The 27,835-nt window shown below is 38.7% G+C and overlaps 1 protein-coding gene and 2 long non-coding RNA genes across 3 annotated transcripts in view; all 3 read left to right on the top strand.

The window, feature by feature from the left end:
* Positions 1-27,835, top strand: part of LOC116255451 (uncharacterized) — a 48,337-nt gene that overhangs the window by 18,810 nt on the left and 1,692 nt on the right. Inside the window, exon 3 of the mRNA XM_050078239.1 lies at positions 25,879-25,963. Coding sequence (XP_049934196.1) covers positions 25,879-25,963 — 85 coding nt within the window. The remainder of the gene's footprint in view (positions 1-25,878; positions 25,964-27,835) is intronic.
* LOC116255449 (uncharacterized) lies at positions 253-5,697 on the top strand. The gene is made up of 4 exons (XR_004172867.2): positions 253-423; positions 1,648-1,757; positions 5,116-5,261; positions 5,375-5,697. It is a non-coding gene; the product is annotated as an uncharacterized LOC116255449 (long non-coding RNA).
* On the top strand, positions 10,082-25,829 carry LOC116255450 (uncharacterized). The gene is made up of 6 exons (XR_004172868.2): positions 10,082-11,481; positions 11,572-11,748; positions 11,851-11,940; positions 12,307-12,423; positions 12,515-12,614; positions 25,701-25,829. It is a non-coding gene; the product is annotated as an uncharacterized LOC116255450 (long non-coding RNA).

Here is a 27,835-nt window from a genome sequence, read left to right as displayed (position 1 = left end):
ATCCGTTGGCATTTCCATTGGATGTGAATCTGATTTTGACATTCACATTCGAATATTTATAACTTTGCCACCAACACCGCCGACCTGGACGGTGAGTCTCCTTGTCACGCCCGCAAGTTTTCAAAAAGGCAGTTTATGAAATTTTAAAACTAAAGTGTGTTTTTGAAACACTACATAATATTTAGGTCGATTTTGAAATTTTGGTGAGAGGGGAGGTTTATCGAGCCCTACCCGCCTCTTTCCTTCTTCTTTTCTAAAATTCAAGAGCATGGACAAACTTTCTGCCCGTTGGGGCATAATTTCTGTTTTTCGTCCTTGTCCGTGGAGAAGCCGTCTTCCTCCTCTTGCAGAAGCTCTCCGCATGCAGCTGCCCATTCTCGTATCGCACGTCTGCATCAACTCCTCTTCCACGTCTCTGTCGAGGTGAGGCGCAGGCTTGCCTCTTTCTTTCTCGTTTTATTTCCAAACAGCCTGTGTTTCCTGTCTGTGTTTCCCCAAATCGCAGCCCTAGTTGTCGTCTTCGCCTTTTCAAGATAGGGAAGGTTGTTTTAGATCTGCTTTATGTTTGAAAACTTGTTTAATTGGATCATAAGTTTGCAAAAGGACCTGCTTACAGCATGGATGTTATATGAATATCGGACTTTCATGCGTTGTTGTTCTTCTTTGTTGGTTGCTAAATACTTTTATCTGTTTAGTTATATTTGGGCCTGTCCATTGCCTAGGATTAATGACATTATTGTCTTTTGCTTCAAATTGTATTTGCAAATAATAAAAACTTTACCGTTCCCAAACAATATCTAAGTTTCTCTCTCTCTCTCTCTCTGTGTGTGTGTGTGTGTTGTGTGAAGCTTGAGGGTTCGAGGATCTTGTGTATAGCTTCTATGACTTCCTCCCCCTTTTCTGGTCAAAGCTTGTGAATCCTTTTTTAGCCTTCGTCAACTGTAATGTAGAATCTTAAATGTATCATTGAAACATGTATATCTTGTACTTTGCTCTGTTTTGTGTTCGGCAACTGTTGGTTTCTTTGTTTGAATCAGAGACATCATCCAATTGACACAAAACGGGACAAAAATAAGTATCCAGGAACAACGCAAGAAACACTCTGATAAGAATCCTTCGTTTAGGTGATTTGCATCATAGTGGATGTTTTATTTCTCTGAATTAACATAGCATGCAAACTTATATAGTTCCAAAACCCTATTCTATATAGAACTGCCTCTAATTTTGAGTTAGTTTTGACCATGCTAAATATCTGAGTTTGCGGAGCAAACTTTGCTGCTTTTCCAGAAGCAGTTGAGACATGCCAAAGCCTTCCTTTAAACTTTTGCAATGCAAACCTGCAGGGAGTAGGGGCCTTTCTTGACCATTTTATTGAACAAAAATTGAAGCTATACACAAACATACGAATAGAGCTGAGGTAGAATTACACTCTAGACATACAATGAGTGTACAAAAGCTATACAGCAGTAAACCATCAAACACGTGACCCCAACAGGAGAACTAACACACAGCTCCTCACACCGGAAGAGTAATCTTTTCCAAAGTTTGGAGTGGGATGAGTCTACAAGCCATGTTGAAGATATTAGGGAAGAATTTGAGGCTCATCTTTAGATCTTTCCTATAATTGTGCTTTTCTTGTATTTGCAGTTATGACTTGTGACCTAATTTTGGTGATGGCTGGTCAAATTTGTCGTGGGAAAGGGAAGGCTCAATGAGGCAGCACATTGTTGTAGACAGGCTTTAGCAGTCGCTGTCTGGTATGCATTTTTTTTTCCTTTTCTTCTTCCTTTCCTTCTTCATTGGTGGATTGCACTTGTCTAAGACAGTCTTATTGTCAAAAAAAGTTTCCCCTTAATGCTGCCCCAATTAATTGTCATAGCAACCTTTGGGAATGTGATGAAGGTTCATGGTCCATTACAAGAAGTGAGGTGCTTTGTTCTTTGAAGAGGAAATCTGTTTTCTATAAATTATATAGAATGACAATTGTTTGATTTCTTTGCTAATGTACTTTACATTTTCTTACTATTCTTGCCCTGTGTGCATGAGTGTTGTATCTTCTTCTTGGGTGCAAGCATTTTGTGTTTTGATCTTCTTACATGTGAATATAGTTTTCTGAATTTTGTGTGATTTTTACTATCTTTGATAGTTTAATTAGGAAACATTGTTTTTGAGAATTTTGTTCTACTTTGTACAGAAACTGGGCAGAATAAAAAAAATACAAAACAAATACCAAAGTTCAAAAAATTCTGAATTCTGGTTTTCTAAAATCCTCTACTTCTGTAGAATAAAAAATCCTTAGTTTTGGTATCATCTCTTTACAATATCATGTCTTTTTAACCCAGATTTATGAACCCGTCAGAAATCGAAAAGTCTGCCTTTGTTCTATATCCGAAGTCCGAACACATTTTTACTTTCGCTTCTGCAGACAACCTTACATCAAAGTCTAACAGTGTCCAATCCTGTTGTTGTCGTTATCATTTCTCTAATGATTTTACAAAAGCCGCTTTATAGGATTGGTTTATCCTAGGGTTTGTTCAAGGAAAGAGAAGAGCTTAACCTAAACCTCTTGCAAAACTTTCAATCAGTTGATGACCTATTATTTATACATTTATGAGAACTCGTCACCCTTAAACCACCCTTTTATGTAGAATATCATATTTTTATAGCAGAGTTGGTGAAGTTCATTCTTCTTCCTAGTCTACCCCATTTGTTTTGCATTTGCCCGTCTCTTTAGGGAGTAAAGTTCATTCCTCCTTGTGATATACCATTTGATGTCAAGAACTTTTTTAAAAGTTTTTTTTTTTAATTTTCTTTAAAAACATTTTAAAAATGGCTTCTCTCACAACGATATGTCTGTGCTTTACTCTTAGTATCTTCTTGAGTAGGAGAAAATTTCAAGTTTTTGTTGTCAATCTATGGAACGGGAAAGCTGAAAAATCCTAGATGTGAACAGTAAGGAAAACTCCTATGAAGCTGAGAAAGTCAATCCTAGGAAATGCTATTGATTCCGGTGTTCAAACATTTACAAGGATTTAACATGAAATATACTGTGAGAGAAGCCACAATGCTCTGTAAGATCTTGGCAGGTAGCAAAATGAGGGTTGAGAGATGGGCTCGGGGCTTGTGTAGTTGTTCCTCTAAGTCAGTAATCATGAGTACCGGGTAGGCATAAAGCTGATTTATGTCTATTTCGCGAAGATAATGACTTACGAACCTTTGGCTCGTCGAAAACTCGTAAGGTGAAGCGGGTTGGACACGTGACAAAGCTACACATAACTACCAAAGCGGTGGAGCTTCGTAGTAGCCTTTGAGGTGGTGAGGTATTCCCTCAAAGGTGAAGGTCGGCCTGAAAAAAAAAAAATCAAAGGAAAAGAAATCAAAAAGGCAAAAAGCTGAATGCAAAAGAAAGAAAAAGAAAAAAAGAAAAAAAACAAAAACAAAAGGTGCCTGCCAAGAGATGAAAGACATGAAGGCTAAACTTGCAGGAATTGAATGTGGCAATCTTTCGTAGATGTGTGATTTTGGGGTCAATATCTGCTCCTTTTTTTTATTACCTAAGACGTCGAGGATGATTCCTTTATGTTCACATTTAGAAAATTGAAAGATGTCCCTTCTAGAGGTTCGACAACATTGATGCGAAATGAATCCTAATGCTTGTATGGTAGTATGGGTAAATGAATGACATATTGTTTGCACAACACGAGCACTCAAGCTTATGAGTTAAATTGATAATTTTGAACTATTTCAAAGTAAAAACTTGACATCTCTTGTTATGTTTCGAGGTTTTTTAGGCATAAGAGGAACTAACCAATCCCCTTTGGTCTTGAAAGGTGTTTGCCATTTCATTAACAAATTACTAGTCCCGTTCATGGAATAGATGAAGTCATGGAACTCCTCAAACCTAGTCCACTTATGCTGAATGTGACAAATTGTCCATCTTTTCCTTTGTCTTGGGAGAGACAGATCATTTGGAAACCTGACCCATTATTCCATCTTAATTGAGTCTCCTCAACCCGTTGAAATGCCTTGAAACTGCTTTTCAATGACGTAACCCAAACTTAGGGTTGAGGCTGTCATGGAAGGTCTCTTATCTGTTTTCAAAAGAACCGGTCAATTTTGAACTGTGACATTTTTGAAAAGTTACATCCTTTGAAGTTGCATGAGTTTTGTTTTTGGCTTCATCTAATATTTGTCTTGGCTTGAAATACATGGTTTTGCAAAATGGGGTGGAATTATTCTTCATCATCATCAACTACCCACCCATGCCTTTGCTTCGACAGCTGGGTCCTTCATAGATTTGGACCAGCTTATTATTCAGTTCTTCCTTGTTTCTTCTTGTGTCATGTTAGTCGAGAGTTATGGATATTTTAACTAGTGTGTGTTTGTTTATCCATAAATCAGGACAATGTCCTGCATTGGGGAAAAATTATGATATTATTGAATCTTTTCTCATTGATGCTATTTATGTTGTGTCACTCATTTAAGGCTGGCTGTTCGGCCTGCTCCCCGTCGATTGAGGCTATTGCTTTTAATCTAGTTCTTCCCCTTTCCATAACCGAGATGTTTTTCCTACATTGGAGGAGAAGGTGGGCTGAGGTTGGACCAAAATTATAGGTTCTTTAGGCGTGAAAATGACACAACTAATGCTTATTTCAGAATGTCTTGGAAAGCTTGTTTTTAGATTTGTTATTGGTCTTGAATTTTTTTATGTTCTTAACCAAATGTCGTTGCTGCGCCCATGATCATGAACTGGAAGGTGAACAGTGATACTTTTTTTTCCAAGACTTTCCTAACACTTGATATGGCAAGCATTTTATGCAGAGGTTGGGCACTATTGCATGAATTCGTGAACTTGATCCTAACATTATGGGTTTTCCTGAACTTGGTTGCTTGCCCATGCCTGGTGTGATTGGCGAACCAAGAGCCTCTAATGCCATTCACCATTCAACGACAACTTTTCTACAAAAAGCAAAATACTTTATACAACCAAAGGAGGTTGTTGAGTTGGTTGAAGGCATCCTCAGGAATGTGTTGTTGATGTACTGAACATGAAATAATGTCTTTTCTTTTTATGTTTGTTGTGGTTTAATGCATAATGTTTGTTGTGGTTGAAAGCATATGTTGCCAGCAACCAAAACTGGTTTGATATCGGCATTTCCAATGGGTTAAACACTTGCTAGAAGATAGAGTCTATACATAGGATTGAGTTGCAACTCATTACCAAGAGATTGGAGTAACTTCGGATCGATGAAGGCCGAGAGGTATGCGTCAAAGGTACAAAAGTTACAGCAGTAACTGCTGTTGTATATACATACAGAAGCAACTAGGCCTTTAAGGTAGTTTGTGAATTAATCTTCATGTACATTTGTCACAGAGCAAAGTTTGCTGGCCTTAACACTCACCTTGGGATAGATGTTGATTGGAGAAAAAAGAGGGGATATACTAGTCTTGATCATACACCTGAAAGCAGCACTTATTATGACCATTTCCCTGGTTGGATGGAAGGCACAAGGTATGTTTGCACACTGATACTTAGACACCAATTAAAAAACTGAGTCGACTTAAAACCAGCTGATGGAGGTTGAGAGTTCGATTCTGCGATAGTCTCTTGGCATAATCTGGTAGCTTTAATTTAATTTACATCCAAATTTCACTTACATCCAAGAGATGAATGTTAGCCCATATTTGAAAAAGGAACCACAGACCGGCCCCTGTCCTTGGGCACACTGCTTACTAGGAAGTTGGTGAATCCAATCCTTTTTCTTCTTGCTTTGTACAGAGGTTCGAATGTGTGAATTCTGAAGCACTCATCGCACATTCAACCATGCATGTGCACACCGATGTGGTGAATAAGATGATTAATTAGCAAAGGTAAGTAACAAAGGTAAGTAACAAGTACATAATAGTCGTCATCAGGGAGAGATGCTATCCAAATTCATATAGTTTAATATGCCTCAATGGATTTAAATCCCAATTGACGAGGTATTCTTCCATGTCCTTCTGGTGTGAAGCATCGTGATCACAAAGCGATTCCATGATGCTAAGAATGGGAATTAAGTTGGAGGAAGCTGCCCCCAGCCTTGCCCCCTAAGTATTCCAAGTATGTCAAGGCAGCATAGCAGTTGCTTGGTGAGGTTGTGAATATTAGAAATGCTTTGAGATCTGAGACCAACAAGAGCCAAAGCTTTCGGACATCCAGTTCCAAGGAGATGGATACAGGAACAAATGCTTCTGTAAGACCACGTTAGGTTTTTGAGAGCAGACAAAAAATCTTACAAGTCATGTAAGTGGGTTTTGCAAGGAGAAAAGTTCAAAGCTCAGAATCTACTATCATCTGATCGGCTCATTTGGATGCAGAAGTATTATAACCTTGATATTTGAGCTCTAAATCTACTCTCAGCTCATGACCAGCTCATTTGGATGTGGAAGTGGGTTTTGCAAAGGAAAGGGTCCTAAACAGTGGTGGAACAAGAAGTGCTGGATTAAACTGTTCTGCACGCGTATATTTTCTATGTTCACCTATGTCCCTCCAAAAATAAAATATCCCTCTCTATGCGTATATTTTTTAGAGCGATATTTTATTTTTGGAGGGGCATAGTCCAAAATTTATTGTTCCGCCACTGCCACTGTATAAATGTATTTCTCTTGCTTGGAGGTCACCGCTCATTTCCTCTGTTTGCATCTTTACATTTTTGGGGTTTTGTCTCACTGCTATTATTAAAAGTTTTGCAGAGCATGTGCATGTGAGCCACTTATTGATGCAAATTAACTATTTGGATATTAAGCAACAGATCCACCAATTTACTGATCCTCTATGTACGAAAAATGGCGCTGGGCACTAAAGTAGTCGTCAGCTCACCGGCACCGAACCCATTCACTCAACTTGCCATTAAGCTTTACTGGTACACGCAATCAACGGGTACTCTTCACGCGCATCGTTAATTTCTAATGGGTAGGTGTAGGTCCTCTTCCAAACTGCCACCATCATTGATGAAGCCGGGTACACAATTCAGCTGTCTGTTCTTGATTTTTTTATTCTTCGTGCTGATGTCATTTGTCTTAATAAAATGTGGAGGCCTACCCTCTGTAAAATTTAATAAAACATGGGGGCGTACCCTCTGTAAAATAAAATTCTCGACAAATTTTTAGTACGATATTGGACCTAATACGTTCTTGGTTTAGATTTTTTCACTTCAAAAAACAATGCCAAGTCCGATCCATGAGCCTAGGATAAGAGGTAATCAAACAATAATTTCTAAGAGATACACCCAAACTTTGGCTTATATATACAAGGAAATAGATAGTCCACAAAAATTGTGACATATATTGCCCTTTATACTTGTTCTAGAATTTAGTGCTCCTCGTTGATGTCTACTCTAACTGGAAATTCTAACTCTAAATCGAACAGGGCGGGCCCAATACCACCCTAGTGGGTGTTCATGCTTTGACTGGAGATTTTAATGCCGACATAGACGGCAGGTCGTGTTGGTGCGAATCTTACTCCCAAGCTTTTTCACAAATGATTATTTGAGATGAACTTGGTCATGATCTTCACATGGAAACCCGAGCTTTCCTACGCATGTGAATTGATTGATTGTAGTTCTTCATATATGTAGTCATTAGAGGCATTTCCATCAATTTGTTTCAAATTGAAAAAGAAAAAATGAATTCTACTACATATTTGAATTTTTAAATGTCACTTACTTAGCCTTTCAAAAATACACTTAAAGGAAAAGACTTAATCACATGTAACATTTTCAGTACAAGGCACTCACAAATGGTTGAGACATGTCATGCGTATTTATTGTTCAGGCAAACAAGAGTTCAATTTACTTCGCTTAAAAGCTTTAGGTACCGTTTGGGTAATTCCTTGACAAAATGATTTTTTAGAAAACTTGGTTTTGTAAAAATGATTGTTTAAATGAGTTTAAAAAACATAGCTTTTATGTTTTGGTGGGTAGACAAAAACAAAAAAAGGTTTTGTGTGCAAGAAGGGCCTTAATGAAACTCCCTACCACCTTCCACTACAAGCCATACAGGCTTTAAAAAACAGTCCATTAAAGACAGGAACCAAGGCCCTCTCGTTCGGTTTGGCCTTGTGTCTATCAACTTGGTTAGGAAATTGATATGTAGATATGTCAATGTATTTGATTTGATATCTAGATATTCGATCGAAGCATTTGGAAAACCCAAAGAACTAGATTTGGAACATGCAAATGAAACATGTGAATATCCGTTGCAATTTAGATTGGGATCTGAATCTGAAATAGAATCTGAAACATGTGAATATCCTCCTCAAGCTTCTTTTTTTTTTTCTCATAGTCATAGTGGGCTCCTCGTTTCTGCAACTCTATATCACGCTGTGCGAGTTTAGACTTTAGACCTTCCCATTGCACCACTTCTCAACTTTCTTTCAGAATCTCAATCCGTAAATCAGAATTGCTACTTTCTTGTTTTTTCAGCTCTAGGGAAAACCAGCTTAACAAGGGTACAAACAGAATTGCTTAGTATGACTTGTTCTCTACTACCAAGCTTGTATCTATATGCAATTAAGACCACTTAAACAGGTGCCCTCTTCTTTTACATAAAACTACTTATCATGGAAACATAAAACTAAATTAAACCCATAAACAACCTAATGATGCAATTACAATGATGCTACTGACCTTCTTTTCATCAATTAGACCACAAGTCCTTATTCTTTTCATCAATTCTAAGTGTGAGGCAGTCTACTAGAGTGTTCTTATTTTGTTCCTCCTCCTGTTGGGGCTCACCAATAGTTTTTAGATCGCCACTATGAAGTTATTACATATGTACATAATCATCAGCATTATAATAGTCATCTTCCTGGGCTGACCATGCACATACTTGAATCATTCTTTTATGACTCAGTCCACTCTTTTTTACTATGGAACCTCAAATCAAATGACATCTCAAATGATGTCGCGCAATAGAAACCAGTCCAATTCTTCTCAAATTATTACCTAAGATGTCGAGGATGATTCCTTTATGTTCACATTTTGAAAATTGAAATATATCCATTCTAGAAGTTCGACAACATTGATGCGAAATGAATACTAATGCTTGTATGATACTTACATCTTATTTGCACATGGGCTTCTTTCCTCTCGTAGCCATGACCGTCAACGCAGAGTGAACGAGAGAGAAGCGTAGGGTAGAGACCTTGATCTCTGGTCGTAGTGAGTCTTGAAATAGGGTAGAGAGCTTCTTCTCTGAACGGGAACGCCGACGTTTTCTCTACCCTACTTCTTGGAAGGATTTGGCTGCACCCAAAGGCCCTTTCAACCTCAGAGTATTTCACTTCTGCCACTGCTTTCCTTCCAGAAAGAACCTGCTCTGTATAAAAGGAGCCACTTATTTGAAGATATTACACGTTTGCCATTCCCTTTCAAAACAATCATGTGATGGCACTATGGCAAATTGGCAATCTCAACTTTTTCAAAAAAAAAATTACTGCCTTATCTGTTTGCACCAAATTAAACCGATTATAGAAAAATAAAAGAAAATAATAAACCAACTTGAGAATTTGGTAATCTGTTGTTCGGTCCTGAGAAAGGGAATGGCATCTCAGCAGTTTGTTTAGGAGATCTTGGGCATAGAGGAAATTTTACTCAGCGACAGAGTATGTGGACTACTGACCATCGTTTTGGTCAAATTTTAGGGTCTAAGCGAGTTTGATCGAAGAGGGAACAAGGAAGTGCTGCCCGAGCCTGACCTGGTCAACCGGTTCGATCCGGTCAAACAAACAATTCTCAGTCTCCAAGCGTGCTTCAACGGAGTCTGCATCTCGGACCCAGCGCTCAACATCCCCAATTTCTCTTTCTCCTTCAACTAAAGGAAAAAAAGAACGCGGCTTATTGTTTCAGAAATATAGAATGATTATAGCTAAGCTTTGTTTGTTTGGTTACAAAATAATATCCATAATCACGCAAAAAAAGCGTAGCATTTTCACACCATATAATTCAAAACACATGTTTCTTCTTATTAAATAGTCTCTTAATTAGGGCAAATTTGGTTAGTACATTTGCAGACATGAACTCTATTCAGTGCTGTCTTGGTACCCATTCTTTAGATTTTCTTTTTTTTGGACTTAGAAGAGTCCAACTGTAAAATCCAAAGCTTTCATTTTCCCTCTAGCCAAATATCCTATAAATCAAACTTGCCATCGAGTTAGGAATTGAAATCTTGATTTGATTTTAATGTCAATATCTTGACACGTTCTAGCAATAAATTTGAGACCATGGACAAACCGAGTTCTTCTTAAGGGTTGTTTGAAAATATACTAAACCTCAAAGTACAATGCATTTTATCTACTTCAAAATTGGGTTAGATTCTCTTAATGACCAAAGAGTCTTTTAATGAGCGTTAGTGTTTCATGAATCTACTTCAAAATTGGGTTAAATTCATGAGACACATGTTTCAAGTGTTGTTTGGTGAATCTACTCAAATTTAAAAAAATTCCTTGTACTACCATCTTTAATTTGTTTCATGAGTGATGAGTCACACAACTCTTGTCATTCCTTCCTGCCACCTTGTACACCAAATTGGCCGGCCAGGCCGCCCGTCAGTTGATTGGTTGCGAATTGATTAAAAATATTAAAAAATAAAAATAGTTAAATAAAACTTCAAAATATATTTAAAAGTAATTAAAAGTCTCAACAATATACAACAAACGCACACCTTCAACAATATAAAAGATGGGTAGTTGGGATCGCCAAATATTCTATTTTTTTTTATAAATTTAAATGATTTAATAATTCATTTAATATAACAAAGTTTATAAATCATACACAAAATCAAATATAATTTCTTATTTAAATTATAAAATACAAGAGGGGCTAATATCTTATTTAAATTAAAAAATAGTTTAAAATATTTTACACTGATTTAAAAATAAAAAAATGGAGGGAATCGGCTGATACACACTGATTCAACCAACAAGGATTACTAACAATAACTTAAGGGGCACGTTTGATGAGCATGAAATATCATACAGCACCCGAACTAAAACTTAAATTTTGAAAATTTTTTTATCACCTTCTCATTTTTATGTTAAATGTTTAGAAAAAAATTAATTGTTTTTGTGAGTAAGCGAGACTTCGTGCAAAAGTTGGGGGTATCATTGTGGTGTTTGAAAATTTGAGCGGCTGTGGGCGCCTATTTATAATTTTTTCAAAGTAAGAATGAAAAGGGGTCACAATAAATCAAGAAGTTCAAGAAACACTTCTCAACGGCCATTCTGTTACGAGGGCTTTCTTTTTCCCGCCGAGTTCCCGGAAAGAAAGCACCCTCTCCTTCTCTCTCGATGGGAGGAGTTTGGATCTTCGATGGCGCGACGATGGAGGAGGCTGGATCCTCGATGGTGCGACGATGGAGGAGGATGCAGATTGCATCGGTGGGTTGCCGCAGTTCATCCTTCCAAATTACGAGCAGCAGCTCCTATCCATCATCCTTCCGCTGGTGAGTTTCCTTCCTCCTCCCTCGCTCTTTCAGCGTTTCTGCGCTCTCATTAGGGCTTGAGAAAAATTTTAACCCACAAGACCAATGCAGGTCGATCTTTATGATCATTACTTGGAAGGGAAGGGGAGGGGGGGCATCTAAAAGGTCGAGAGACAGAGTAGCGAAGTGGAGAAGAGTTCGATCGGCCTCGTCCCTCGCTCGTCGATCCATCGATTCGCGATTTCACTATTTAGTGATCGATCGATCGGTCCGTCTCCTTCGCTTTGGGTAAACTCCTTTTGCCCTCCCGTCCTGCAGGTTCTTCTCTTCTCTGCGGTTCCCTCTTACAGTGCAAAAACGCTGAACGGGGCTCTTGGTCTGACTGTGCAGATTACGTGTTCGACGAGACTTGCACGAACTTGAGCGTTTATGAGCATCACACGAAGGATGTCATCCAAGCGGCAGTCAAGGGATTCGATGGTACCCCTTCAAATTAGTTTTTGTTCTTTTAGTATTTTGAAGGATTGGACGCTTCTGAAGTAGATAGATGCCTTTATTGCTCTTATTGCATATCCTATAGCTGTTTGTTACCTGTGCATCTACATCCTACTTTTGCAAGATAGTTTGTCTTTAAATTGTTTAATATACATGAAAAATTAATTTGCTGAAATCCTCTGAGGCCATATGTTGACAAATAATTTGGAACTGGACTGCTGAAGATAAACCCTGTACATGATCATAATGATTATGGTCTTGCAAGAAAATTGGGCATCCCAATACTAAATGTCATTAACAAGGATGGAATTGATCTTACGGATGCCTGAGACTCCTACTTTGTTATTTCAGTGGACTTGATTGTTTGAAGCTTTCAACAAATTGTGGGCAGATCTCGAAGAGGCTGGTCTTGCTGTGAAGAAGGAATCATCTACATCAAGACTACCAAGATGACAGTGTGGTGGGGAGGTCAGGAATTTTCTCTCTCTATATATCATAAGATAATTGGTTTTTTGCAAAACAGTCTAGTCAAATTAAATGGAGCACTTGTATATAATAGGTCATAGAGCCACTCGTCGGTAAGCAGTGGTATGTAGTCATGGGGCCTTAGTGCACTGGAAAACGGGGATATATCTATCATTCTTGAGAGGTTTGAAAAGGTACATGTGCTACAGGAGGTTTTCTTTTCCAAGGTGAAGTAATATTCTATAGTAGGCTGCTGAAGGTCCTTCACATTTATCCTGTGTCTATTCTGCTGTGCTTTGTTTGGAGAACCATGTTGCCATTCATCTGATTGATGATCATCTTAGACTGCCTCCTTTTATTTGCAAATGTTTTGTGTAGTTGTGGCTTGTTTGTTGCTGATCTAGCAGTTATCTCTATTCCATGCTTGAAAATACTGTTGATTGTTGTAAAATTCTGTACTGCTTCTTATTGCCATCCATATGACAATATTTTTACATCCATAGCTTCCGTTGTATAGGCAAATTATAACAGCTCTTCTTAAATGGCTTTCTTAGTTTTCAGATATATTACTCAACTGCAACATTTGTTGCCTTTATGAATATCCCTCTAGCATCAGCATTCATATTTATGTTCTTGTTCTGTATTTTAGATTTTTCCTTTTCATTGAAAGATAAGGCAGAACACAAGTAAGAAATCCTTGGGTAATGTTTTAATTACTATATGGAGATGCATAAAGAGTTTTTGAAACAAGATTTTGCCATAAGTAAAATGAACCAATATGGAAAAACTACAACCAATTATGTACAAGAAGAGGGGGACTGGCGAGTAATCCCTTGAGATGTGGGAACCACTCAAGGATCTTATGTGGCAGTGTCCCCACAATCAAAATCCAAAATAGCAGGTGGTGGAATATTATTATGATAAGTTAACTCATAAGCATAGACAAATGGTAGATGCAACATCTGGGGTACATTCATGATGAAAAGCAATGAAGAAGCATCAACTTTGTTTGAGACTTAATAACAATTTTACGCATCCTGCCTCATCATCTATGCAGGAGAGAGCGTCGTGGATGTCTTTGGGAGCAATCAATGAGGAATATGTGAGGTATCATCATTGCGTTATTGGTGCAAAAGGATGGATAAAATTGGAGATTAGTTGGAGCAAATATTGACACTCATTCGAACAGTGAATGAGACATACTCATGTGGAAACTCAGTGTCTTATGCATTGCAGTTTTAAGAGTATTGTGAAAAACCAGTACAACGTTAGAAAAGGGTTTGGTAGACGGGGTATGATTCCTAATTCAAAACCTACAACCCCAGATAGCATAATCATTCTAACCTTTTGTGGTGAAATCTAGAAAATGTTGCACCTCTTCATTACCAACAATAGTAGGTTGGAGGGTTCCAATGCCCGAGTTTCTCACATGGCCAACTACAAGCATCGGTACAAAAGCCATTTTCAAGAGCTTACACGTGAGACTACAGAAATGACAATGGAAACTGCGCAAGGCTGGGAAAGTGTAAAAACATGATGAGAATAGTTAATTTTCACACCTAGTTTCTCTCGATATTAAGGATGTAGGTTAGACGTATTAGCATGGAGGAAAGAGGGAAGGCTCCCAAGTCAATCCTAGATGTGGAGATGTTGTTAAAGGTGGTTTGCACGTGGTAGATGTAAATTAAATGCATGATAAAGCAGTAATGGGCTAGAGGAGTCAAAAGGAATATGATGTCAAACACAAGGTTTTAAAACCCAGTGATTTGTGAGTCCATGACTTGTTGGGCCGACTCAGTCATTCAGCCTGGCTTTGACAACTTTGTTTCTTGGATAAACCATATGTTTATGTGTATAAAATAATAATTTCGGTTCATTATAAGACCAATATATTACATGATGTGCATAATAATGCGTACACATATATAATGCAAACCTTAGTAATATATTTACGAACAATGATGAATAAACATAGACTTTGTTTGGGATAATTATTGACAATCTTATGCATCTTGCTTCATTGTCTCGGCAAAAGACAACGACACTTATAAATTAAGGTGCACCTAAGGTATGAGATGTGAATAGTGTGTGATTGCCTCATTAGGAACACAAAAGATACCATGAACCCCATACAACAAGAGGAGAAGCAGTCCCATGAGACCTGTGAACTACTCAAGGATGTTGATGAAGCAACGTCTCTACCATAAAGTAAAAAATGTCAATTAGATGCAAATAAATGGCTGATTAATGACTCAATCAATGTAAGGCCAACTAAATGCATCAGCATAATGGTCAATTTTAGGAGGTTATGTGTGAGACAAAAGTATTCACTATGAACAAACTTGGGTAGGAAAGATACGATCAACCTTGTACAACAAGAGGGGAAGCAGTCCTGTGAGACATGAGAACTGCATATGGATATTGATGAGGCAACGTCGCTACCATCAAGTTAAAAATGTCAATCACATGCACTTGGAATAAATGGTGAACTGAAAACATAGCCGATGCATGGCCAACTAAATACATCGGCGTGATGGTTAGTGTTAGGAGCTTATGTGTGAGACAAAGGTATTGACTATGAAAAAACTTGGGTTGGAACAATGTGATGTACCTTGTACAACAAAAGGGGAAGCAATCCCGTGAGACATGGGAACTGCAAATGGATCTTGATGAGACAACGTACCCACCATCAAGTGATCGTCTCATTACGGGCGCAAATGATACGATGAAACCCGTACAACCAGAGGAGAAGCAGTCCCGTGAGACCTGGGAACTGCTGAACGATGTTGTTGAGGCAATATCTCCACCATCAAGTTAAAAATGTCAATCAAGTGCACTTGAAATAAATGGCTCACTAACGACATAGCCGATGCATGGCCAACTAAATGCATCGGCATAATGGTCAATTTTAGGAGGTTATGTGTGAGACAAAAGTATTCACTATGAACAAACTTGGGTAGGAAAGATACGATGAACCCCGGACAACAAGAGGGGAAGCAGTCCCGTGAGACATGAGAACTGCGTATGGATATTGATGAGGCAGCGTCCTTACCATCAAGTTAAAAATGTCAATCACATGCTCTTGAAATAAATGGTGAACTGAAGACATAGCCGATGCATGGCCAACTAGATGGATCGGCTTGATTGTTAGTGTTAGGAGCTTATGTGTGAGACAAAGGTATTGACTATGAAAAAGTTTGGGTAGGAAAAAAATGTGATGAACCCTGTACAACAAAAGGGGAAGCGGTCCCGTGAGACATCGGAACTGCAAATGGATCTTGATGAGACAACGTCCCTACCATCAAGTTAAAAATGTCAATCACTTGCATTTGAAATAAATGACGAATTGAAGACATAGCCGATGCATGGCCAACTAGATGCATCGGCATAATGGTATGTTTCAGGAGGCTATGTATGAGACAAAAGTATTGACTATGAATAAAGTAGGGTAGGATAGATGCGATGTACCCCGTACAGGAGAAGCAGTCCTGTGAGGCATGGGAACTGCATATGGATCTTGATGAGGCAACGTCCCTACTATCAAGTTTAAAATGTCAATCAAATGCACTTGAAATAAATGGCTGACTAAAGACATGGCCGATGCATGGCCAACTAGATGCATCGGCATAATGGTCAGTTTTAGGATGTCAATCACATGCATGGCCAACTAGATGCATCGGCATAATGGTTAGTGTTAGGAGCTTATGTGTGAGACAAAGGTATTGACCATGAAAAAAGTTGGGTAGGAAATATGTGATGAACCCTGTACAACAAAAGGGGAAGCAGTCCCGTGAAACATGGGAACTGCAAATAGATCTTGATGAGACAACATCCCTGCCATCAACTTCAAAATGTCACTTATGTGCAATTGAAATAAATGGCTGTTTGTTTCTCGTGGTATAGTGGACGTTGCGTCTACGAGCACATTTTTGACGAATAGACATGAACGAACATGGACTTTGTTTGGGATTATTATTTACAATGTTGTGCATCTTGCCTCATCGTCTTGGCAAGAGAGAGCGGCACTTATAACTTAAGGAGTACTCAAGGGATTTGTTGTTAATGATGTGTGATCGTCTCATTATGGGCACAATTGATACGATGAAACCCGTACAACCAGAGGAGAAGCAGTCCCGTGAGACTTGGGAATTGCTAAACGATGTTGTGAGGAAATGTCTCCACCAACAAGTTAAAAATGTCAATCAAGTGCACTTGAAATAAATGACTTACTGACGACATAGCCGATGCATGTCCAACTAAATGCATCGGCATAATGGTCAATTTTTGGAGGTTATGTGTGAGACAAAAGTATTGACTATGAAAAAGCTAGCGTAGGAAGGATACGATGAACCCCGTATAACAAGAGGGGAAGCAGTCCCGTGAGACTTGGGAACTGCATATTGATATTGATGAGGCAACGTCCCTACCATCAAGTTAAAAATGTCAATCACATGCATTTGAAATAGATGACGGTTTGAAGACATAGCCGATGCATGGCCAACCAGATGAGTAGGCATAATGGTCAGTTTTAGCGTTTTAGGAGGTTATGTATGAGACAAAAGTATTGACTATGAAAAAACTAGGGTAGGAAAGATGCGATGAACCCCGTACAACAAAAGGGGAAGCAGTCTCATGAGGCATGGGAACTGCATATGGATCTTAATGAGGCACATGATACGATGAAACCCGTACAACCAGAGGAGAAGCAGTCCCATGAGACCTGGGAACTACTAAACGATGTTGTTTAGGAAATGTCTCCACCATCAAGTTAAAAATGTCAATCAAGTGCACTTGAAATAAATGGCTCACTGACGACATAGCCGATGCATGACCAACTAAATGCATCGGCATAATGGTCAATTTTAGGAGGTTATGTGTGAGACAAAAGCATTGACTATGAAAAAACTTGGGTAGGAAAGATACGATGAACCTTGTACAACAAGGGGGGAAACAGTCTCGTGAGACATGGGAACTGCATATAGATATTGATGAGACAACGTCCTTACCATCAAGTTAAAAATGTCAATCACATGCTCTTGAAATAAATGGTGAACTGAAGACATAGCCGATGCATGGCCAACGAGATGCATCAGCTTGATGGTTAGTGTTAGGATTTTATGTGTGAGACAAAGGTATTGACTATGAAAAAATTTGGGTAGGAAAAATGTGATGAACCCTGTACAACAAAAGGGGAAGCGGTCCCGTGAGACATCGGAACTGCAAATGGATCTTGATGAGACAACATCCCTACCATCAAATTAAAAATGTCAATCACATGCATTTGAAATAAATGACGAATTGAAGACATAGCCGATGCATGGCCAACTAGATGCATCGGCATAATGGTAAGTTTCAGAACGTTATGTACGAGACAAAAGTATTGACTATAAATAAACTAGGGTAGGATAGATGCGATGTACCCCGTACAACAAAAGGGGAAGCAGTCCTGTGAGGCATGGGAACTGCATATGGATCTTGATGAGGCAACATCCCAACTATCAAGTTCAAAATGTCAATCAAATGCACTTGAAATAAATGACTGACTGAAGAGATGGCCGATGCATGGCCAACTAGATGCATCGGCATAATTGTCAGTTTTAGGATGTTATGTGTGATACAAAAGTATTGACTATGAAAAAACTAGGGTAGGAAAGATACGATGAATCCCGTACAATAAGAGGGGAAGCAGTCTCGTGGTACATGGGAACTGCATATGGATATTGATAAGGCAACGTCCCTACCATCAAGTTAAAAATTTCAATCACAGGCATTTGAAATAAATGACAAAGTGAAGACATAGCTGATGCGTGGCCAACTAGATGGATCGACATAATGGTCAGTTTTAGGAGGTTATGTGTGAGACAAAAGTATTGACTATGTAAAAATTTGGGTAGGAGTGATGCGATGAACCTTGTACAACAAAAGAGGAAACAGTCCCGCGAGACATGGGAACTACATATTGATCTTGATGAGGCATCGCCTCTACTATCAACTTCAAAATGTCAATCAAATGCACTTGAAGTAAATGGCTGACTAAAGACACGGCCGATGCATGGCCAACTAGATGCACCGGCATAATGGCCAGTTTTAGAATGTTATGTGTTAGACAAAAGTATTGACTATGAAAAAGCTGGGGTAGGAAAGATACGATGAACCCCGTACAATAAAAGGGGATGCAGTCCCGTGAGACTTGGGAACTACATATGGATCTTGATGATGCAACGTCCCTACCATCAAGTTCAAAATGTCAATCAAATGCATTTGGAATAAATGGCTGACTAAAGACATGGCCGATGCATGTCCAACTCGATGTATCGATATAATGGTCAGTTTTGGGAGGTTATGTGTGTTACAAAAGTATTGACTATGAAATAACTAGGTAGGAAAGATACGATGAACCCCGTACAACGACAGGGGAAGAAGTCCCCATAAGACTGGAGGACTGCATATGGATCCTGATGAGGCAACGTTCCTACCATCAAGTTCAAAATGTCATTCAAATGCACTTCAAATAAATGGCTGATTGAAGACAGCCGATGCATGGTCAGCTTGACGCATCAGTATAATGGTCAGTTTTAAGAGGTTGTGTGTGAGACAAAAGTATTGACTATGAAAAAATTGGGGTTGGTAAGAAACGATGAATCCCATACAACAAGAGGAGAAGCAGTCCCGTGAGACATGGGAACTGCATATGGATATTGATAAGGCAATGCTCCTACCATCAAGTTTAAATGTCAATCACATGCAGTTGAAATAAATTTCAGACTGAAGATATAGCCGATGCATGGCCAACTAGATGCATGGGCATAATGGTCAGTTTTAAGGGTTTCTGTGTGAGACAAAAGTGTTGACTATGAAAAAACTAAGGTTGGAAAGATGCAATGAACCCTGTACAACAAAAGGGAAAGCAGTACCGTGAGCCATCGGAACTGCATATGGATCTTGATGAGGCTACGTCCCTGCCATCAAGTTCAAAACGTCTATCAGATGCGCTTGAAATCAATGGCCGATTAAATACATTGCCGATGCATTGCCAACTACATGCATCAAAATAACGGTCAGTTTTAGGTGGTTATGTGTGACACAAAAGTATTGACCGAAAATTAGGGTAGCAAAGATACGGTGAACCCCTGTCCAACAAGAGGGGATGCAATCCCGTGAGGCTTGGGAACATCATATGGATCTTGATGAGACAACGTCCCTACCATCAAGTTCAAAATGTCAATCACAGACACTTGAAATAAATGGCGATTAAAGACATATCCGATGCGTGGCCAACAAGATGCATCGACAAAATGGTAAGTTTTAGGAGGTTATGTGTGAGACAAAAGTATTGACTTCGAAAAAACTAGGGTAGGAAAGATGCGATGAACCCCGTACAACAAAAGGAGAAGCAGTCCCGTGAGACATGGGAATTGCAAATGGACCTTGATGAGGCAACGTCCCTATCATCAAGTTCAAAATGTCAATTATGTGCAATTGAAATAAATGGTTGTTTGGTTCTTGTGGTAAATTAGCGGATGTTGCATCTGCGAGCACATTTTTGACGAATAGACTTGAACAAACATAGACTTTGTTTGAGATTATTATTGACAATCTTGTGCATCTCGCCTCATCGTCTCGGCAAGAGAGAGCAGCACTTATAACTTAAGGAGTACTCAAAGGATGAGTTGTTAATATGTGTGATTGTCTCATTACAGACACAAATGATACGATGAAACCCATACAACCAGAAGAGAAGCTGTCCCGTGAGACCTGGGAACTGCTAAACGATGTTGTTGAGGCAATGTCTCCACCATCAAGTTAAAAATGTCAATCAAGTGTACTTGAATTAAATGGCTGAGACACATAAAACTAGATGCATCGGCATAATGGTCAGTTTTAGGAGTTATGTGTGAGACAAAAGTATTGAATATGAAAAAATTAAGGTAAGAAAGATACGATGAATCCCGTACAACAAGAGGGGAAACAGTCCTGTGAGACATGGGAACTGTGTATGGATCTTAATGAGAAAGCGTCCCTACCATCAAGTTCAAAATGATGGATCTTGATGAGGCAACGTCGCTATCATCAAGTTCAAAATGATGGATCTTGATGAGGCAACATCCCTACCATCAAGTTCAAGTCAATCAAATGCACTTGAAATAAGTGGCCGACTGAAGACAAAGCCAATGCATGGCCAACTAGATACATCAGCATAATGGTGAGTTTTAGGAGGTTATGAGTGAGACAAAAGTATTGACTATGAAAAAACTAGGTTAGTAAAGATACGATGAACCCCGTACGACAAGAGGGGAAAGAGTCCCATGAGACATGGGAACTGCATATGGATATTGACGAGGAAACGTCTCTACCATCAAATTAAAGATGTCAATCACATGCACTTGAAATAAATGGCTGATTGCAAACATAGCCGCTGCATGCTAGATACATCGGTATAATGGTCACTTTTAGGAGGTTATGTGTGAGTCAAAAGTATTGACTATGGAAAAACTATGGTAGAAAAGATACGATGAACCCCGTACAACAAGAGGGGAAGCAGTCCCGTGAGACAAGAGAACTGCATATAGATATTGATGAGGCAACGTCCCTACCATCAAGTTTAAAATGTCTGTTATGTGCAATTAGAATAAATGCTTAGTGGTTGTCGTGGTAAACTATCGGATGTTGCATGTGGGAGCATATTCTTGACGAATAGAGATGAACCAACATAGACTTTGTTTGGGATTATTGTTTACAAGCTTGTGCATCTTGCCTCATCGTCTTGGTATAATGGAGCGACATTTATAACTTAAGGTGCACTCAGGAGATGAGACGTAAATGATGTGTGATCGTCCCATTATGGGCACAAAAGTTACGATGAAGCTCATACAACCAGAGAACAAGCATTCCCGTGAGGCCTGGGAATTGCTAAATGATCTTGATGAAGCAACGTCTTCACCATCAAGTTTAAAATGTCAATCAAATGAAATTGAAATACATGACTGACTAAAGACACAACCAATGCATGACCAACTGGATGCATCAACATAATGGTCAGTTTTAAGAGGTTACATGTGAGACAAAAGTATTGACTACGAAAAGCATGCAATACTATAAAAGTGCGAGGGCATGATGAAAATAGTTAACTAAATGTTAGATTACTTGAGGTGTATTTTTTCACAATATGAACATCATGCCGCCATTCGAGATCAGATGGGGCAGCTGCTCTATTTTGACTGATGAAAAGTACTACAATCTTTTTATGAAAAGGGTCATGACGACCTTGTCGTCGTCTTGATGAATTTCATCTCGAAATATGATATAAGGTGCATGTCATGAATTTAGGATATGATGTCCTTGACATATGGTTTGTTTCCTTTACAATGAAAGATAAGACAAAATGTTGGTTGAAATCAGTGGTCGATGTTCAAATTGGTAATTGAGAGGAGATGTAAAAAGGCTATTGAAAACAAAAATATTTCAATTTTACATTGAACTAGGGTAAAAAAGATACGATGAACCCCATACAACAAAGGGGAAAGTAGTTTCGTGAGACCTGGGAACCACATAAGAATCTTGAGGAGGCAACGTCCCCACCATCAAGTTTAAAATGTCAGTTATGTGCAATTAAAATAAATGACTGATAGGTTGTCATGGTAAAGTAGCGGATGTTGCATGTGGGAGCACATTCTTGACAAATAGCGATGAATGAACATAGATTTTGTTTGGGATTATTATTGACAATTTTATGCATCTCGCCTTATCATCTTCACATTTAATCATTATTGTATTTATCAGGTGCCCTTACCATATAATCAACACAATGTGAAGATTAGTTAAAGTGCATAAAAGAACAGAAAAATTGCCGTATAATCAATACAATGTGAAAATTATTTAAAGTGCATAAACAAGCACATAAAGCAAAGCTTGGATGTTAACTGAAGTAAAAGATGCTCATATTTAATATGTTAGTGTCCTTGTCATATGTAAATTAAGTTGTAAATTATAGCTCAAATAAATGACCCATTTTTTCCTGAAGTGGTCTTTTATTTCCAATTTCAAGGATCTAAATAGATGTCGCGCTGTTGTGAGTTTCAGCCTAACTCTTGGCTTCTTATATAATATGACGTGCAGGGAATGATTTGGGAGCCTTTTGCTACTTTGGGTTGTATTCATATAATTGACATGGACAAGTAAGTGCCAAAGATATGTCTTTGGTAAGCGGAATAAATGCAGTATCGGGTAAAAGGTCGTGACACCTTTGAAGGTATAAATGTATATAAATGACCAAGCATTGGAAACCACAATTATAAAAATTAAAGAAAATTTAAAGTCTGGTGCTGGAAATGCCAACACCAGTGGCTCCGGCGCCATTATTGTTCATGACCTTTCCAACACAAAGCACTTGAAGGGAGAGAGTCCTTTTCTCTCTTTTCCATTTTCACGGTACAGCCTCTCCTTTCTCTTCCCTTCCAAAAGTATGGAAGAAAGGCACATACTTTTTGGCGGGGAAAAGGGTTTGAAGATCTAGTGAAGGAAGGAGTAAAACCGTGATTAATAAACTTTTAATTCAGAAATTAAGATTAGCTAAGTTGGGTATATTGAACATCAAAGTGATTCTTTTACGTTAAATATGTCGATTTTAAAACGAAATCTAATTCCTTTTGAAACAAAAGTTTTTATTTTCTTATTGATGCTCGTTATTTAACTTTTTCTTATTAGATCAAGCGTCCAATTCTGAAAGCATCCAAACATTTTATCTTTTTAATGGATAACTTTACTAGACATAGAACTGAGTTGAGTTGCAGCTCATGGCCAAGAGATTGGAGTAACTTCGGATTGATGAAGGCAGAGAGGTATGTCATGAAGCAACTTGGCCGTCAAAGGTACAAAAGTCACAACAGTTCTGTTGTATGTACATACAACAGCAACTAGGCCTTTATGGTAGTTTATGAATTAATCTTCATCTACATTTGTCTACAAAGCAAACCTAACACTTACCATGGGAGAGATGTTGATTGGAGAAAAAAAGGGGTATACTAGTCTTGATCATACCCCCAAGATACAGTAATTGAGAGCAGCACTTATTATGACCATTTCCTTGGTTGAATGGAAGGCACAAGGTATTGTCTGCACACTGATAATCAGACACCAATTAAATAACTCAGTCGACTTAACACCAGCTGACGGAGGTTGAGAGTTCGATCCTGCGATAGTCTCTTGGCATAATCTGGTAGCTTAATTTAATTTACATCCAAATTTCACTTAAATCCAAGAGATGAATGTTAGCCCTTGTTTGAAAAAGGAACCGCAGACCTGCCCCTGTCCTTGGACACACTGCTTACTAGGAAGTTGGTGAATCCAACCCTTTTTCTTCTTGCTTTGTACAGAGGTTTGAATGTGTGAATTCTGAAGCACTCATCGCACATTCAACCATGCATGCTCACACCGATGAGTAAAATGATTAATTAGCAAAGGTATGTTATAACTAGTATATAATAGTCATCATCATGAAGAGACACTATCCAAATTCATATAGTTTAATATGCCTCAATGGATTTATGGCCCAATTGGCAGCGGAAGGATGGACAAATATCACAAGGGCGAGTGACCCATCAGTATTTCTTCCATGTCCTGGTGTGAAGCATCATGACCATAACTTTTGGCATCATGGCCCACAAAATGTGAACATTCCCGATAGTTTTTTTTTTTTTTTTTTTTTTTTGAAGGTAGGGAATTATATTGCCTGAGTTAGTTGCCATTCTGAAAAGAAAAATGTTCATCATGTGGTTGCTGCAAACACTTGCTTGAATTGGTTGCCTTTCCATCCTATCCTTCGATTATGTGGGGCACTAGCTATTAGAAGGCTATCGCAAATACTTGTGTGTATGCAATTTATATGTGTATGTGTATGATCTGTAAAGCTATATGCACAAATGCGTATATAACTGTAGTCTTATAAGTTATGTAGGCATTTTCTAATTTTTATGTTTGTGCGAGCTCAGCTTGGTCAAAATCGAGTCTGACCAAGCTATGCTCGGGTCTCATACTGCTTCCTCCTTCAAAATGTTGTATCTTTTTGTTTTTCTTTTAGGGCAGGTGATTCTTTTCTCTTGTAGTTATGCTGTTTTAAACAACTTTTAAGTGTCATTCATTATAGTTTCACTATTCAATTCAGATCTGTGAGTTTTTTAGGCCTTAATGCCTTATATCACCACCAGTGAGGGGGCATCAACTATCTCTAAGCTGTGCATCCCTTCTGCACACAAATACCTGCACTTCCAAAGCTCAAGTTGAAATACATGAAAAAAAGTAGAAAAAATTAATTGAGCCAACTCAGCCTGGTCCGGTTCAACTCGAGCTGGCCCGGTGCGCAGCCATTTTCATGGCAGGTTGGGGGACCGAAAGTCCGACCATCCCCAGCCAAATGCCCATTCTTAGTAACATGTCCAAAGTGTAAACATTTTTAAAAAAATTAAGAAAAGTGAGGCCTATTTATGAAATTAAAGCAAAATTCTGATTAAAACTCTGTAATTGCAAAAAAAATGACAGTTAGGAAGGTAAGTTTGAATTAAACGTGCGTCAAAAGTATTTGGCATTGGCTAATTTGTGGATGAGATTCAAGTCAGTGATTGGTTATTTCCTCTATGTGCCAAAAACACAATAATCCTATAGACATATGGGATCTTATGCTTCCGTTTTATAACTTTTCTCGTTAAACGCTAAGAGCCAAAAAGTTATCGCAAACGGCCATGTTATTTAGAATTTGCTTTCCCCAACTCGACAAAACCGTTGCCTACTCCCACCGCCTCTGCCACGCCTCTCCAAGAAACGTCTCAAATCTTCTCCTTGTCTCCCCTATTCTTCTTCTTCTCCTGCAATGCAACCCGTCTCCGTCCCACATCCCTCTTCTTCACATGTATGAACGAAACCTTATACTTCTCGCTCACACTAGGTTCTTAGTCGGCCATGGCCAACACAAAACGCCCTTTCTTTCGCTCTTAAGTATCTCAGATGACAGCCCTAACCTGCGCGATCAAGGTGGTGCAGCCCTAATCAATGATGGGTGTTCTCATATGACGTCGTTTGAAACGGGTATGCTAACCTGGTCTCTATGTCTCTCTCTCTGTTTAAGGCTCTGCGTCGTCCATCGCTGACGCACCTCTTGCCGTATGTTATCTCTTTTTGTCTCTTCATTCGTTTGTTCCCTTCAACGCGGTAGCCCTCAAATTGGTTGATGAAATGTCAGTGTGTATGTACACTCTGTTTTTTTTTAATGCTTCAACTTATGTTCTTAGTTCACAATGGCGATCGAGGGCGGCGACGATCGCATCAAGAGGATCTCGACGGCGATCCGTGTGATCCCAAATTTTCCCCAAGCCCGGTATCTCTCTCTCTTTCTCTTGAGCTCGGCTTCTTGATTACTTGCGGTGGGGCTTCAAATTTCTGGTCTTGGGTTCTGTTCTTTATTTGCAGGGTGCCGCCATCTACCAGTGGTTGTCGGCAGCCAGCAAATCACCTCCAACAATCATTCCCTGAGATGCGCATCAAATCCTCAAAGGTTAGAGGCTTAGAACAGGGGTAGTTTATTGTCATGCATTCGAGAGGAGTTGGTAGGGGTTGCTTGAAGGGTTTTAACTTGCAAGGTTTTCTGATGATGCCACAGTTAAGATGGTTCCAACACCATAGGACTGACTTCGATTCTACCATGCATCAAAAAAGTGATAGTGATCAATCCTTTGACTTGTCTTAGACCTTTCGTATGTATGATTAGGATGCAGAAATCGTATTTCAGTACTCATCTAATTTAAGTTTTTGCCTGGAGAGTCGGTGAAATTTCAGAAAGAATAGATTTGTATTGGAATTTGATAGGGGACTATTTATGTGACACTTCAAAATATTTTATAGGAGCCTTAGTTGGACTTTGAAATGTGAGCCTGGAATTGATTTAGATATATGTTGTTATATGATCTAATGTAGTCTATCAACCTTGTGTATTATTGGTCATTCCAGCCTACTGTTGGATTCTTGTCGCTCAACCACAGCTCAACCTTGTGGTTGGTTGAGTTGCACACTAAAGGTTCTGTTTAGGGCTTTTTTTTTGTGGTTTCAAAAAAGTTAGGAGATAATGGTAATAGGTTTATGGTGAAAAAAACATCTAAATGCAGAAAATGGACAAAAGGTATGTGGGGGCATTAGCTATTAGAAGGTTCTTTGTGTATTATCGCAAACACTTGTGTATATGCAATTTATATGTGTATGTGTATGATCCATCAAGCTATATGCACAAGTGCGTATATAACCGTAGTCTTACATATATATACATTTGACTATATTAGTAATATATGTAAGCATTTTTATTCTTTTTGTAATTGTATTTTTCTAATTTTTATGTTTGTGCAAGCTCAGCTTGGTCAAATTGAGTCTGACCAAGCTATGGTCAGACCTGTGAGTTTTTTAGGCCTTGGTGCCTTATATTATCACCAAGAGGTAGGGACTTCTCAACTATATCGGAGCTGAACATCTCTTCTGCACACAAATACCTGCACTTACAAAGCTCAAGTTGAAATTCTCAGGAATTTTGCTAAAGGAAGTTGTGATCCATTTGATATACTACTTGCCTTTTGCTCTTGAAAAGTTTCATGTTTCAGGCGGAGTTCTAAAATCTGTCCATCCCCATAGTCTCATCCCCTCATCCAAAAATTTTTTTATTGCCCCGTTGTTTCACTAAACCTGACCTTTAGGCCAATATTTTCCGATGTTTAAGCTTGCTTTGCTAAAAGTGACACTATGAACAATTTTCAACCTGCTCATAAATGCAAAGAGGGGCATATATTTAAATGCAATATTTTCTTACATTTTAGATCCTAAAGGCCCAAACTGGTCCACATTTTTCTAAAATTTCCTTCCAAGTTCTTTATTTTTGGACCTAATGATTATGATCTGGGACAATGACAAGGCCCAAGTTCTTTACTCCTCTCCAACAACCTTGTACACATGAAACCTTTGAAATCAATACCTTTAAAAGAGTAGTGACTGTATTTTGTTTTACAAAAATGCCAAAAAGATACTCCAATGACGGTTTTATGTGTATGGAAACTGTTACTGAGAGCAGGGGTAGTTATTACAATTGTCTTTTGGCCGTCGGTTTTCCATGCTTACAATTGCTCTATATTGTGTCGGCGACTTATGGGGATTTTCCATTCATATAGCTGTCTGGTACCTAAGTTGAGTACCATTTAACCATTAGGAGAGGGAAAATGTGTCCTTATTTTATTACTTTCGGCAGCTTGACACTGTGATTACAGCAGCTGCCTGTATCAAATTCAATAATGACTAGCAAGGGAATGAGTAGGTGTGACACTTATTAAAAATTACAAAATGTGGGTTTTTCAGGTTGCAGGCAAAATGTAGGCCCAAAAAGGAAATTTTT

The sequence above is a fragment of the Nymphaea colorata genome, chromosome 6, assembly GCF_008831285.2.
Source record: "Nymphaea colorata isolate Beijing-Zhang1983 chromosome 6, ASM883128v2, whole genome shotgun sequence".
In the NCBI taxonomy this organism is placed as follows: Eukaryota; Viridiplantae; Streptophyta; class Magnoliopsida; order Nymphaeales; family Nymphaeaceae; genus Nymphaea; species Nymphaea colorata.
This window is presented reverse-complemented; position numbering and strand designations above follow the sequence as displayed.